At 47.7% G+C, this 15446-nt stretch overlaps 1 protein-coding gene across 1 annotated transcript in view; it reads right to left on the reverse strand.

The window, feature by feature from the left end:
- ADAP1 (ArfGAP with dual PH domains 1) overlaps positions 1–15446 on the reverse strand; it is a 55562-nt gene that overhangs the window by 23039 nt on the left and 17077 nt on the right. The window contains exon 4 of the mRNA XM_010160209.1: positions 14675–14757. Coding sequence (XP_010158511.1) covers positions 14675–14757 — 83 coding nt within the window. The remainder of the gene's footprint in view (positions 1–14674; positions 14758–15446) is intronic.

Below are 15446 nucleotides of genomic sequence, written 5' to 3' on the forward strand. Positions count from 1 at the left end.
TGTTATCAAAAACATGGACAATCAGCCTGATACTTCTCTTTAGCCCTCTCCAATTAGTACCGATCCATTTACTGACTGTAAAAACCCAAGGTTACAGGAACAGGCAGCCTGAGCAGTATCAAAATATAGTATTTTCCAGTTGGTTGACCTCACACAGGGAAAGCCCAAGCACAGGAGTCACTCACACTAATTATAATTGGGGTGTTTCACACACTTACTGATCTTACAGCCTATACCCACCGGGTGGACTGACTTTCAGGGGGCACGGCAGCCCAGGGAACATCCAGAGCACACCCCAAAACACAGGCAGCACATTCAGCCGTCAAGGGGATTCAGGAGCCCGGACCACGTCACCCATGAGAAACTGTACTAGTTCAGCAAATAAACCTGACCTCAAATTGACCACAAACGAAACGCTTTTGATGTGAATTGACAAATGTAAATATTTCTGTTAAAGATGATACAAAATGAAACAATGTTTCTTAGGTGTGCTTTTTTGAGAGGAAAAAAACCTAACCAAACATTTTGCACAAAGTGCTTAGGTGGAGATAAAAAAAGACCAAACCCCAACTATTTAAAATTTCATGGGCCAGCCCTTGCCCTTTCCGGTAAGGCTCGCTCCCATGCCACTCTGCTTCCCCTGCGACGAGCACCGCTGCCGCTTTACTTTTCGCACGAGAGCTGCTGCTCTTTGGCTAAATATAGAAGCTTGGATCAGAGCTATGCTGAAGGCAGCTTGACAGAACCAGCTGTTAAAATTACAGCTGGATCCTAAACTAGCTGTGAACATCCAGCTTCAGCCTGCGGTGGTGCTACCCCCTTGCTGGAGCTGGCTGCCAACACCTTGCTTGGCCGACTGCTCCTCCTCCACTGCTCCATCTCCGACCCACAGGTCCTCGCCCACGGTTTTTGGCTGCCTAAATGCTTTTCTGCTTTAGGGGAGCTGAAGACATCAGTGTATTTCTCTTCGCTAGATGTTTTTCTTCCTACAGCAGCTGTCTGTAAAGAGGAATATTGATTTCTCTCGGCCCCATCACTGGGACACTGCAGTGTTCACGGATTTCCTGGAGAGTGTAACAGCAGTTGCTGGCCTCTCGCCAGGTAGAAAAAAATAAAAATGCACCAAAGTTACCTCTAACAGAAAAGCTTTTGCATTTGGAGCCTTTTCCTTTGTCTTCTGGTGGTGCAATGTCTCCTTAGTGAGGCTGGGAAATGGCGCAGCACCCTCCTTGGGTTTTAACGGAGCCTTGTGTGGCGGTGTTACTCTTTCGGAGGGGCCGCACGGAGCCCAAATCGGCAGCTCCAAATGAGATTGGAAGGCACTGACAGGCTGCTCTGGGTCCTGGTCGCATGATACCCACCCTCCTGAAACATCAGCGCACCCTGGCACGGGAACGATGCCTCTGTCACAGGCCTGTTCCCCTTGCAGGAGAAAAAATAATGATAAGACAAACACCCTGCGATCTCCCCTTGCATCCTCCTCCTTAGTTTAGTTTGTGAAACAGCTCTTTGATGCGCCTTGTCTTCAGTGCAGCAAAGTTTGTGTTTGATGCTTAAATCGTTTGTATTGCAAAGGTGCCACGCGGACTGAGGGCTGAGCAGGACCCACAGAGTGAGGGCTGAGCAGGACCCACGGCAGGCAGCTCTCCAGGACAACCCCCTTTCTCCACTGCCCTGCCTGGACTCTCTGCTGATGCTGCAGCCGATGCCATTAGTCCGGCTGGGGATTGTATCTGCTGCTGATTTTTTTAGTGGATTTTTTCAAATGGATCCCTTTCCTTCCAAGGCAATTTGGCTCAATATTTATTCAGCCTGGAGACAGGCTGTTGCGTGAGTTTTTACTCTGCTCTGGATGAGGCTGCAGAGAGCAGGAGAGGTGACCTGCACAGCATCACACCCCCGTCTGCTTCCCGCCGGAGCGGTGTCCGGGCACGCCGAGGAAGAAGAAGTAGTCGTTTGTTTTAAAGCAATGACTACATTTCCCTCAAACCTCCAAGGACAGGATGGGGAAAGGTTTCTTGGAGCAAGTCCTGACAAAGAGTTGTGCAATGTTAAATGCAGGGTTATACTGGAAAGACTGAGCATCAGCAAATGGTGTTCCATCTGCTTCATCCTTTTCTGTAGGGTTTCCTCCTTCCTCCACTGCATTTTTTTCCAGAGCCTTTCATCCTCCCTAATAGGCAAAAATCTCAGGGAAAACACAAGAACCCCAGCTCTCAGTCCCCCTTTTCTGCACCCAAAATCCATGGCACAAGTGCCAGTGGTGGCAAGGACAGAGCCGCAGGGGCTCAGACTTTCTCAGCAAGGCACACTGAGCAGTGTTTAACCCAGGAGCACGAGTGCTCTAAAAAGGCACCGTCCCCATGCTAAGTGAGATGTCTAACACCTCTCTCCAGCCACGGAAGAGCCTGCCCGGGCTGCGGGAGGCAGCTCCTGGGGACCAGTGCCCGCCGAGCCTGGCTCCCAGCGTGACTCATGTCCCGGCCGGCGGCTGATGTCAGTGCCCAGAGAACAGAAGCTCTCTCTGTGGCTCAGGCAGCAGGAGAAGGAGGTTTCTGTGCCTGGCAAGGTTTCTCGCTAGAAGGATGCTCATGCTTTAACCCCCTCCTGACAACAGCACACCAGCCTCCATACCCTTGATACCAGGCTGGGAGAACTGCAGGGTTTGCAGTTTCCATCCAGACACTCACATATCCATCTCTCATTAAATGCCCTTTGATTATAACCTCTCTGGACCAAGGGCTGCTTTTTGGGTGCATCTGTACCACAGCACTGGATGCAATCTGCACGTAATGCTCTTACGCACCCCTGAAATGCAAAAACGCTCTTATGCTCCCTTCAAATGCAAACAACAATGAGGTTTTCACCTTTTTTGCAGGGCTAGAGCCTCACTGCCACCTAGCTGCCCTCCTGCATCCCCCCCGCCATGCTACCCACTGCTCCGACAACCATGAGACGCACTGGCAGAGCTGCACAGCACCAGGCTGGCGCAGGCTGCAAAACTCAGCCAGGAAGTCAAACTCCCTGGTACACTCCTTGCATGCCCATATGCTACAGTGACAAACCATTTTACACGTTGGGACATCGAGACGGGGCAGAGGTCCATGCCAGAGAGGTGCAGCATCCCTGCACCGTGGGGTCCTTATTCACACACAGATCCAGCTGCCTTCTGAGGTCACCTCCATCTTCACATCTCCAACACCCCCGGGGTGCAAACACAAACTGTATCTGTGCCAAGCAGAGGAATTGCTTGTATTTTCAGCTGGGGAGGGCAAAAATGCAGCCAGACTTCGGGACTAAGCAGCCAAGATCTTACAAACAAGGGCAGGGCAGGATCAAGCACAGAGGTTTGCAACACAGTTTTGCTGAAATCCAGTCAGAGTGAAACCTGGTGCTTTGGTTCAGCCAAATACTGGAACAGACTGCTGGGAAGTTACTGGAAATGGTGATTTAACAGAAGGCACCAGTGATGCAATCCCAGCAGGCACACCAAGCACCAGCACACACCGCAGGGAACTGGTGTCACAGCTTCCTACCACAAAACATCTCGTTCATGTCCAAATCCCTGCTTTGCAGAAGTCTGCCTGTGTTTACACCACCATACCAGGCTACCCTGATTTTTGCTGCTTTTCAGCTGCACTACTATTATTTTTCATTTCCATATCTACATCTATGAGGGATCTGCTTACAGGGATGGGAGAGAGGGGCTAAGATGGTGGTACCAAAAACCACCTCACCGTGAGGGATGTGCTACAGATCTCGCGACAGCTGCATCTCCCCAACGCGCGCTGCAGCCCTGCATCATGAAAACAAGCACTTCCCATCACAGAGGGACAGCAGCAGAAAATGCCAGAGCTCCTCTCAAAGCCCAGCTCTAATACTTGAGCCTTTCAAGCATCAGAAGAGGATTTAATCCATTTTACAACTAGCATCAGATAACAGTGACATTAAAAAGCTGTTGGAGCAAAGCAGCAACTCCTCTTTGAGGCTAATAAGTAGAAATAAATTAACTGATTTCTTTATATTGAAAATTCCTCTCTATGGACTAAGATCAAGGTCTGCTAGTGCTTTGACAGCTCTGCCCATCAGCCACATGTGCACTGGGGTTAAATTGAGATTTACACTCTCAGAAACTCCAGAAAAACTCAGATCTTTGGAGCAAGATTACAGATGTAGGCAGTGTTTTCAGAAGTTCAACTCAAAAAAACATCAGAAGAGCCAGTTACTACTCAGCTTTTACTAAATTTCTATATATGGTGTAAATCAAGAGGCAAGTCACTAGCATTATGGGAAACTTGCCAGGGAAAAAACAGAATGAGGGGAAAATAAACTCTTTATTTGTATGGTACTATCCTCTTTACAGACACATAATGCAGGCTGGGCTTTAAAGGCAACCTAATTTTGCAGCATTATCTGGCTCTAAAACGTCTATTCTGGTATTCAGAACATAATGTAAGTTAATGTTTACAGAGTGACATTTCAAATTGCACTGCTGTCACCAGAAATTCCTCCATGGCCATAACTAGGTTTTGCGTACATTAATACATAGCATGGCAAAGATTTCTCCACTGCTGTGCTGGTTTTGGCTGGGATAGAGTTAATTCTGTTCACAGTAGCTGGTAGGGGGCTGTGTTCTGGATTTGTGCTGGAAACAGTGTTGATAACACAGGGATGTTTTCGTTGTTGCTGAGCAGTGCTTACACAAGGTCAAGGGCTTTTCTGCTCCGCTCCCCATCGGTGAGTAGGCTGGTGGGTTAACAAGACGTGGGGAGGGGACACAGCCAGGACAGCTGACTCCAACTGACCAAAGGGATATTCCACACCATATGGCGTCATGCTCAGCATATAAAGCTGGGGGAAGAAGAATGAAGGGGGAGACGCTGGGAGTCATGGCATTTGTCTTCCCAAGTCACTTTTATGGGTGATGGAGCCCAGCTTTCCTGGGGATGGCTGAACACCTGCCTGCCCATGGGGAGCAGGGAAAGAATTCCTTGTTTTGCTTTGCTTGAGTGTGCATGGCTTTTGCTTTACCATTAAACTGCTTTTATCTGAACCCACGGGTTTTCTCACTTTTACTTTTCTGATTTTCTCCCCCATCCCACTGGGGGGGAGTGAGTAAGTGGCTGTGTGGTGCTGAGCTGCCGGCTGGGGTTAAACCCCAACAACGGCTCAAAAGACAGAACAGGTAGTGGAGCTTATAAACTGATTTTTCTTAACAAAGTGCTCATGGCCCAATTACAAACCGCTCCAAGCTGGTATTGCAAAGCCAGTCACATTAGTCAGCAGATCTGCTCCGGGACTGAACATTCGCGGGAGCTGCCCCCAGGTTGTGCCACAGCCCCTCGAACAAAGGGCAGGCAGAGCGACAGCAGCTCCGCTCAGCCCTGTATTGACATCAAAGGCTATTTTTATCATGAGGAGATGTTGTAAGCGCGTAGGGGACTGGGGGAAGGGAGAGAAGGTGGAAATGGAAAAAAACTCATAAAATGCTAAAGTATTTATATACCTCATCAGGACATAAGAGAGGTGGAGCACTGCCCCGCTCCATGGCCAGGTACACCCACCCTTGCACCAGCAGCCACGCTGGTGGTCAGGTACAGCATGGAAATGATGGTAAATTATTTCAGACACATGCCAAACCCAAAACAGCCAGACATCCCCCACCCCCAAAAGGCAACAGGATGCTCCAGCACACACCGGTGCACCCCTGCCTCACCAGGCCCTGCTGCCAAGGGGTGAGCAGGCAGGTGACCCTGTCCTGCACCACCATGCTCTCCTATGGTGCACAGCGGCGCCTGGTCAAAGCCCAGCGAGTTATTGCTGATAAGCTTAAAAATGGTTGATTTTATCATGCAGTTTCTCTTACTGCTCTCGTGGTTCCTTAGGAAACCGAGCTCACAGCTTATGAGAGCATCATCCATCCATCCCCCTCTGGCTTTTCAGCATCTTGGACAATTTCAGCTAGATGTAGTTCCCCATAGTTGCTAAACGCTCCACTCTTTCTTGCTTACAAAGCAACGTGATATACGCTTAAAAGTCAGCCTCATCCCTTCGTTTCGCAGAACCATCCCTGTAGTGGGGTGGGTGCTGCCGCTTTATTCTTCGAGAAGCCATCATCTGCCTGCTCTTACCTTACTGCCGCTTTATTCTTTGAGGGGCCATCATCTGCCTGCTCTTACCTTACACTCAACTGCACTGCCACCCTGGCTTTGTGTTTGTACAGGGCTTAGCACAGAATCACCTTGACCACCTGCAGATCTTCACCTGGGAAAAGCCAGGAGAACTGCCCCAGAGCTGGTAGAATTATAAACAGGAACGTCAGCCAAGGCTGCAGTTTGCATTTGGGGAAAAAAATGGCGATGAAATAATCACTCTGGTCTGTATGAGAGAAGCTGAGATGGCAGCTGGCTACCATCCTGACCACACACATTAACTGGCCTAAATCATGCCCAGTGCTAAAAGCAGGTCTAGATTTAGCGGATAACACCTTTGGAAAAATAGACTTTTGATTCGACTGCTTTACTTCACAGGCTTGCCTTGTCAGCAGTTCACAGGATGCTACAGGAAGTGCCTATGGCACTTCTCCCCCCTTGCAAGGAGATGGTTTCACACACAACTTTGTCATCTGTGCTGAGTTGTTCCTACAGTACCATTTCATGCGACATCGTCGGGGCATGCATGAGGAAGGGCACCTCACTACCCATGGAGGGATGCTCTGGCCACGGAGCAGGTCCGATGGGAGGGAGCAGTCTCCCATGTCTAGGGTTTCAGACAGCATAAACCAGCACAAGCATCAACAGAGCAATGCAGAGGAATAGACAAGGCAGAAATAGGGCAGGGGAAAACCAAAACAAAATTACCCTTGCCTCTCTTCGCATCAACAGAACAATGCAGAGGAACAGACAAGGCAGAAAAACAAAAGGGACAGGGGAAAAACAAAATTACCCTTGCCTCTCTTGCACCTCTCATGGAAGCCCACATCCGTGAACAACCTGCTGCCACGGCCTCGATACCGGTACAGGGCTCTGAACTGATTCTTTGCAGATGTCTCATTCTTTAAGCCTTTTCACCAGCATCAATTCGTGTTTCACTTCAACTGTCCTTCCCCGCAAGGGAGCTGCAGCCAAGCCTGAGAAGGCTGTATTGCAGGGCAGTGATTTATTGGCACAGGCAAGTATGTGTACGTGAAAGGATGCTGGAGAAAACACCTCTCCTTCGAGCAGCATGCTCTCTTTCACTACTTTATCCCCAGGGGTTTGCAGCATAAAAATCTTGCTGACTGCAGACGATGCCCCGTTCCCCTGAGCCTGCGGCCCTCTCACAGGGGCAGGGGGTGCAGTCCTGCACCAGACACACAGCAGCTCTGCTAGCCCCAACACAGCATGTGCCAATTGCTCCACGGACTCTTAACAGCTGTAATGCCAAATACATCATGTGAAAGTCCTACACTTAAGGCAGAGAACCAGCATCTGCAAGGACAGCAACGGGAGATGTGCTTCCAGCCTCTCCCAAGACTGACCCTCCCAGCATCACTACATCCTTGTAGGGTTGAGATGGGCTCTCACCTCCTCTGATCGTGGCTGATGGACACAACCCCTTCCTAGAACCACATCCTTCAGAGCAGGCTGTAGCACAGATGAACCCAACCATGCCCATGCCCAGCTCCCTGGGACACAGCCCTCCTTCCCTGCAAAGCCCTCTTGTCTCCCGAGCTTCCCTTCCCAAATCCCCAGGCTGTGCTCTGCTAATAGCTGCGAGGAGGGAGTGCTGCTGGCTGGGGAGGAGAGGGTGTTTATCTGAGCAATTAAAGAATATAATAGAAGTAATTCAACCTCTCAGAAACTCTCAACCTAAAACGATTCAAAAATAAAACCAGGGACCAGACACTTCCCATGTCAATTTGACCTGAAAATTTCTGTATACCTTTTTCCTCATCCACAAATGAGAAGTGGGCAAATAATAAGTTTGTCAGTTCTGTAATCGCATTTTGAAGTTGTGAATTCACTGAAGTCAGCCATTTCCTGCAAAATTTTCTGATGAAAAAGGACAAAACACATTTTGTGGGGGAATTTCCCAATCACCTTTCCTTTGCCGCAGTTCTGAGCAGCTGCGACCCTGCAGTCTCCCATCTCCCTTCTTCCCTCTGTGCTCTCATCCTCCCCTGATGCAAACATCTCAGAAGACACCACCTGCCCCCGGCCACGCATCATCCCACCAGCACCATGCAACCGAGTCTCCTCTCCCCCACGCCACATCCACCACCGGGTTGTACTGCACGTGCTTGTAAAGCAAAGGGGACAGGGTGCTGGTTCATGTAGGGCTTCACGCTCCCTTCTGCACCAGCACCTCCTTAAAGACCACGTGCATTAACATCTTAGCAAATGACACCAGCAGCCCTCAAACTGATGCTTTATTTCTTTGCTCTGGCCGCCTGGCACGCTCCTCTCAGTGTTACAGACTGCCTGACGTGCAATAAAACCTGGGCCCTTTTAGGTTGCCGTTAGCACTGGTTTGTTCTCCAGGTGCTGCTCAGCCCTGTCATTCAGCGGTGTGCGCAGCAGGAGAGCGCAGCTCTGCTTCTGAGATGGTGAAAATACACACAGTGGAGCTGGTGTCGCACGGACACTTGTAGCTCCTCAGCAGCTACCTGAAACGGGGCAAGAGACAGCAGAGGATGAGGTCTCTTGGTTAAAACAACGGGTTTTAACTGCAACACTGCTCACCGCTTTGTCTGATCAGGCCCAAAATAAACCGCATTACATCACTGCAGGTCACACTGAACTAATAAGGGTGTTTTTCTCACACTGCGAAGGAGCGTATTTATGTTCCATGCGTTTTCTCTAGTCCTTTGCAGTCAGAGCTCCTTCCAACTGTGCAAATGCAGGGGAAAATTAATTCAGACTGCTGCCCAAATTATGCAAGAGCCACATGGAACAGAAAGCGCATATTAACAGATTTTACTATTTTAGGGTATTCTTTCATGTCTCAATTTATTTTGCCATCATATTTGCAGACAAATACAAAATAATGTACAAGCCAAGTAATCTTTAGGGAGTTGACAGAAGATAGGACAAGCAAACAGGCACTTTCAGACAAATGCTACCCTTTGTAACTACCTGCATAAAGCCAGAGCTCACCCTTCTCCGAGCTGAATAATGACACTAACATGTAGTCCATGCTGTCAATACAGGAATATAAATCAACAGAGGCTAAAGCCCCAATTATCTTTGATTTTGCTAATTTGCCCAAAATCTTGCCTGTATCTTCTAGCTTTCTCAGTTGCTCCAAAGGGAGCTCTCAGACCATCTAGGGTCTCAGTGATACCGTATTATCTTACTCTGCAGTCTATCCCACCCAGCTATAGACCCACCAACCAAATAATCAAAGACCCCTCCAACTTCCACCCCAAAGGACAGGGTTTAAATCTTCAGCTGGTGTAAATCTGAATTCCTCCACCGTTTTTATGGGACCTGTGACAATTTACATCTGCTGAGGACCTCCAACCTCCTGTGACTAAAGACTGAAAGAATATTTGTTGGCATTTATTATCCTTCTCCCTCACAAATGATGCACTCCCATCCCGAATGCCTTTGGGAGCCAAATGTCTCAACACGAAAGATAAGCAATAGCGTCTGCTGTGAGTGAGGGAAACCCGCTGTTCCCCAGTCCTACTGCAGGGGAATCGCACCGGTGTGTGGAGCTGGTCACAGCACTTTTTATCAGCCGGACCTTGCTGACTGCTCTCCCACTCTCTGATGAATTAACAGCAATAGGATTTACTGGCCTATTTATAGGAAACACAAGAAGGCAGCATTCATAGCAAAGTTGCTGAGAGCTGCACTTGATGGTGGTGTTCGTGCCCAGTTCACCCCGTGCCTCGCTTGAAAGCGCATTGCGCTGGAAAGCACCTACACCCTGGTCTGAGAGCATATAAATGATCGCTGAACTACCTCGGGCAATGCTTGCCAGGAAAGGGGGGCAAGTGCTTTTGCACAGCCCGGCATCTCTGTTGCTGGAGATGCCCATCAGCCCTCTCCAACTGCACCACCCACCTCCATGCCATGGATAAGTGCTTCCTTGGTCCTAACGATGAAGTTAAGCCATTTTTCCAGACAAGCATTAAGAGATTAAACGCCTGGTATTTAACCTCTCCCACTTCATCTGCCTATGCAAAGGCTTGAAGATGTGTTATTCCTGCCCACAGCCCCTCCCAGGCTGGGCTTCAGCTCACCCCAGAGCACTGATTCCTCCTGGCCTCCCGACAGTAACGAGATGGGTCAAAGCCATGGTACCGAGGAGCCAAAGCCAAATTCAAGGAGCCTCTTTCACTGTCTCTTGGCCACATGCACATCCCCTTCTCTCGTGTGCGGCCTGAGATGCATTACAGTACCTGCACCTTGACCGGTTTAAAGCACTTCAGCCCTGCAAATCCTGTTCCCTTTTCCTTCCTCCACACCTCCCTTGGTTAAAATAAATCCATTTGATTAAAAGGAATCAAAAACACCCACATGAATCAACTTTCAGCCAGACTTCTACGTGGCATTTCCATAACTGCTGCCTATCAACAGTGGGGGAAAATGTCCAAGCTTTTTAAAACTGACCAACATATTTTTAGAAATTATCAAACCTGCAAATTGCCCTGAGATCCAGATCTGGACTTCGACGGCAATCTGCCATCCACTGTTTCTAGAAGAATTCAGCACCCGTGCCCCATTAAACTCTTTTAAAAGGGATAGTTAGCAGGAGACTGACAGTAATTTAGCTGGTTCATTTATCAGAAGGGATAAAGTCAACCTGAAACACATTAATGTGAGTCTTAAAACTGGTATTATTCTGTGCCATTGTGCTACAAACGTATCACTAGTGAAGGGACATGGACCACAGTGTTATTCGGGATTGCTGGGGTGTAAATAATGTTTTGCTTCATAAAGTCTGGCTAGGGCGAACAAACTCTTTAGCTGAATTGAGAGCTCAAATGCATAAAAGGGTGTATCTAAGAATCGATAGTGGATCACCGAAGCATTTAATCGCTGTTTCGCTAATCTCCCTGCACTATCTGAACTCAAACTGACTCCTCACGCTACAATCAATGGTGCTAATATACTCATTTACAACAGCTCTTTTGGAGGAATGAAACTACCAGAGTTTGAAAAACTAAGTGGGGGCAGAGGAGCTGAAAGCTGTGAACAGCGCATGGGCTTGTGCTCCAAGGCTTCCGGGGAGAGCAAGAAACTCCCGAAAAACTCCCTTACAGAAATTTCCATTGCAATCTTCTACTGAGGGTGAATGGCCCTGACTACACAGGTAACGGCATGTTGCTGAGACAGGACACCTGATGCTGGGGCTGAACCAGGACCATGGATCTGCAGCCACGGCTCCTCACCAGTGTGAGGCTCAAGAGCCAGCTTCACCACTCAGTGCTGTCCATACCGGGGACTTCCACGCACCCAAAGTGTCTGTGTTTCCCAATGCTGGTTCTGCTACCTTGCATCGCTCTGTAGGTCACGGGGCAGACATTACCCATTGGTTCGAGGGCTATGCAAAACCTTCCTTTGCATCCCACACTGCGTCTTATTTATACTCTTCACCAGCAGCTGAAGTTTGCTGCTGCATCCTCCTGCCAGGCTTCCGTGCACAACTACCTCAGCTCTGACCTGCATATCTGACACTCTCATCCCAAGACTCATTTCTCCTAAATCTGAGAGTTGGGCTGCAATAGCTTCTGCTTGGCATCTACAGGCTCCAGACAGTCTCTCCCCAAAGGATTTTCTGAAAGACATTGAATTTCCGACCAGGGTTTCGTCAGGCTGCCTAGAAAAGGATGTTGCTCAAAACTACTCCAAGATAGCATTTTCTTATTTTTTTATGCAATTATTGAACAAATATCAGAATGCAAAATTGCCCCTGGGATTGGAAAATGGAATTAAATCTTCCAACAAACACGAGAAAATGGATACTGACGTCTCTATTAGCAACAAAATGTTTCATGCTTAGAAATTGGTAATCTAACACCCCTCCAGGGAATCCAGAATGGTGAGAAAAAATGGTCTAAGACAGCATTAGAAAGAAAAAGAGCTATGTATATTCACATGAGACACAAACTGGATGTAGGGTGGCCAGGACAGCACCCTTGTGTTGGTTGTCCCACCTCAGTGTGTTCACAGGCAGTTTAGGAGGTAGAAAGCAATGGCCCAGATCTGCTGTGTTTCCCAGCCACAGTGAGCCCAGCATAACTGGGCACATGAGGTCCACTCCACGCAGGGTGCATCCTCGAAGCCGCTGGCATGGGCACTAAGCTGTATCAACCCCTGCGAGCAGCAAGAAGGGCAGAGCTGGGACGCTTGGTGTGGCCGAGCTGCTTCTGCACGCACCAAGCTCCAGCCTGCCTTGGAGGGCTCACAGATGGTGTGGTTCAAACCAGCCCTTCAGCAGCACTGGTTTACACCAGCTGGCCTAACTGGTGGACCAGCACCACGCACGACACAATGACAACACACCCCCATTTCATCCCAGCCTTACAGGAACTGCCCCAACGCACACAGGAACATCTCTGTTAGAGACACGGTAAGGTCAGTTTATCGTCTGCACTCGATGATCTCGGGGTCTTTTCCAACCTAAATGATTCTATGATCTCCAGTGTGCTGCTTTCCCACAGGACAAAGGATATTCCCTAGGGTCCCCTCTCAAGCCACAACCTGGGAAACAACCAACTCCTGGTGTAACAGCCCAAGAGCTGAAAACAGCGTCATCAACCGAGTTCCATCATGCAGTCCAGAAGAAGGAACACTGTTTGACACAGGGCAAAGTACGGGCGTGCAACCATACCTGGGGGCTGCTATGGTTCAGAAGAGATAGCTCTGGAAGTTTGGTGTGTCCCCCAGCTTTGTTTTTTTAACATGCCAACTTGGTCATCATAAGGAGGAACCACGTGGCCAAAGCTGCCCTCAATCTACTGCCCAGAAGAATCAACAAATGACATCCCGGTTGCACACGTCATTTACACGGCTCCAATGCTGCATTTTAATGATGGTACAATTCTCAAAGACAATATATAACCTAAAACCACTCATACAAAACCAACAACATGCCCACCAGCCTTCCTTCCCTTCCCCTCCTCCTCCCAAGAGTGCTCTTCATATAAAGTGGCTCACCCTGTTCTCTTCTATTCTGCATTTAATGGCTTTTCAACTTCAAAGAGAGGGGAGAAAACCCTATCGCTTCGCCATGCAGTCAAATATTATGCAGCCACATTACTGAAAAACACCTACAAAATACGCTGCTAAAATAAACTCCCGCTTGAACTCTTCCTATAATACTTTTCAGAGAGCTCAGAACACGCTGCCCTTCTTCCCACACAGCACTGAAGCACCTACTTCACTTTAACCAGGCACACACTTTTCTTGGGAGTCGAAAGGACTAATCATGTGCTTGAAATTATGCATTTGCCTGAAGTACCTAGTTGAATCCAGGCTTTTATATCTAGAAGTTGCAGAGTATAAATTGGAAACATTATTCCTGGGTGAACATTATACACAGGTTGGCAGATATGGTCCAAAATTATCTAAGAAATCAATTTATTTGTTGTTAATAGTTCGTGTCCAACTCCAGCAGACTGCTTTGAAAATCTAAAATAAAAATATGCACAATGTACTAGATATGAATATGGATACTCCCCACACACTATGTGCACGCCTCATGTATACAAAACAGCAGAGCAGAAATGCTCTAAACATAAATTGAGACTATACGAGAACAGTTTTTAATTGTGGTTTTAATGACAGTGAACTGCTGGAGCTACCTGCTTATTATTAGTCTTGAAAAGCAGCACAAAAATAATATTTTAACCTTTCATCTGTAACATGGTCTTTGCTAATAAAATTATGCCCGAGTCATCCAAGCACATAGCTGTTGTCAACTACTTAATATGCCGAATAAATTAAAGACCACTTAAATACAGCAAGGAAATACCCAGCTAATTTCATGCGCTTTCATGCTGGCGCAGCCACACAACGAACACAGCCAAGCCCTGCGTCTCCTCTTCAAATTCTGCCCTTTTGCAAGAAAATCATCCCATTCACCGTTCCACTAAATCACCCCTTTTCAAGGCCAACGTCACTCTGCCCATGGTGCGGGGAGGGTTGAAACAAGCTCTGCCACAAGTGCTGAGACTTTGCAACTGCAAACCACTGTGCACTTACTCCACTACAAGGAGCCCAGGTCCTGCTGATGACACATCGTGGAAAGACGGTAACAGATTTGGAAAGAGCATCTACCATTAACCACACCGTGTTAATAATCCCACTTCATCTTTCCAAAGCAAAAGTCACCTTGATGAGACAGACACCCTCATCTCCATTTCGATGCAGCTTCATGCCTCCCGCTACCAGAAACAGACTCACTGGTACTTTATGTGACTTGCTGTTGGTGAACAGTCCTCAGAAGTCAACAGAAAGACTCTCGGCAACTGAGTTATTTCCATCAGGTATTATAATTCCCAATATTCTGAATGAAATACAGGGAATGCCAGGAGGAATCGTTCCCAAAAGACCACACTTGCTCCTCCTACTTAGTGACATATAAGCAAAAACCAATCTAAAAATATGAACAGAGACAAAAGAAACAGAAGGCTCTGGACATCAAAAAAAACTTATCTGCCAGAAGTGTCTTTCGCTACCTGCAGAATAAGGCTCCTGCTTCTCACTGTGAATGAACTCTTTTCGTTCGTATTTGGCTCTGATCCACTGTTCCCGCAGCAGTCTGGAAAAAAAAAATACACAGAAGAGGAGACATGGTCCAACTTATGCTAAGGAAGAATCCAGAATCATTAACTCTCTAATCAAAATACAAGTGTGATTTAAATGTCTTCCAAAAATTGCATTGTACAGTCTGGAGTCAAGGCTTTCTTCTGTTTGCTGTTGAGCAACAATAAATCATTTCCTTGTACATCCAATTTTATTGGAAATTTATTTAGTGACATTTACAGATTTAGCAGAATAGCCTGTTCCCTCCCACCCAGTCAGCCTCTGTGCAAAATTCCCTCGGTATATGAACAATTTTAAACCTCGTTTTCTCACACTAGACTCTTCAGTAAACGGGATCAGTAAATGAAAAAAAGAAAACAACAAACTGCATACAAAAGAAAAAGCTTTGCCCCGAAGCTACTGATGTGAAGGCAGAAGTTGTGTATGCGGTGTGCGACGCACGTGCATGACGGCTTTTCAGCAGCCAAAGCTGCGGAGATACTGTCTCTTTGTCCCTCACGGACAGCTACGCAAAAAATTGTGATGTGCCAGGTTAAAATTAAACTTGTGACGACAAGGGGAAGCCCAGCCCAAGGACGGGTGACACTTGTGACTCTGTGAACATGGACCTTGCTGCAGGGCGTCACACACCTCCCGGACTATGATTAGACTATAGAATTCTATGATTCTATGACTAGGAACAGC

Source organism: Eurypyga helias, unplaced genomic scaffold, assembly GCF_000690775.1.
Source record: "Eurypyga helias isolate BGI_N326 unplaced genomic scaffold, ASM69077v1 scaffold11081, whole genome shotgun sequence".
NCBI lineage: Eukaryota > Metazoa > Chordata > Aves > Eurypygiformes > Eurypygidae > Eurypyga > Eurypyga helias.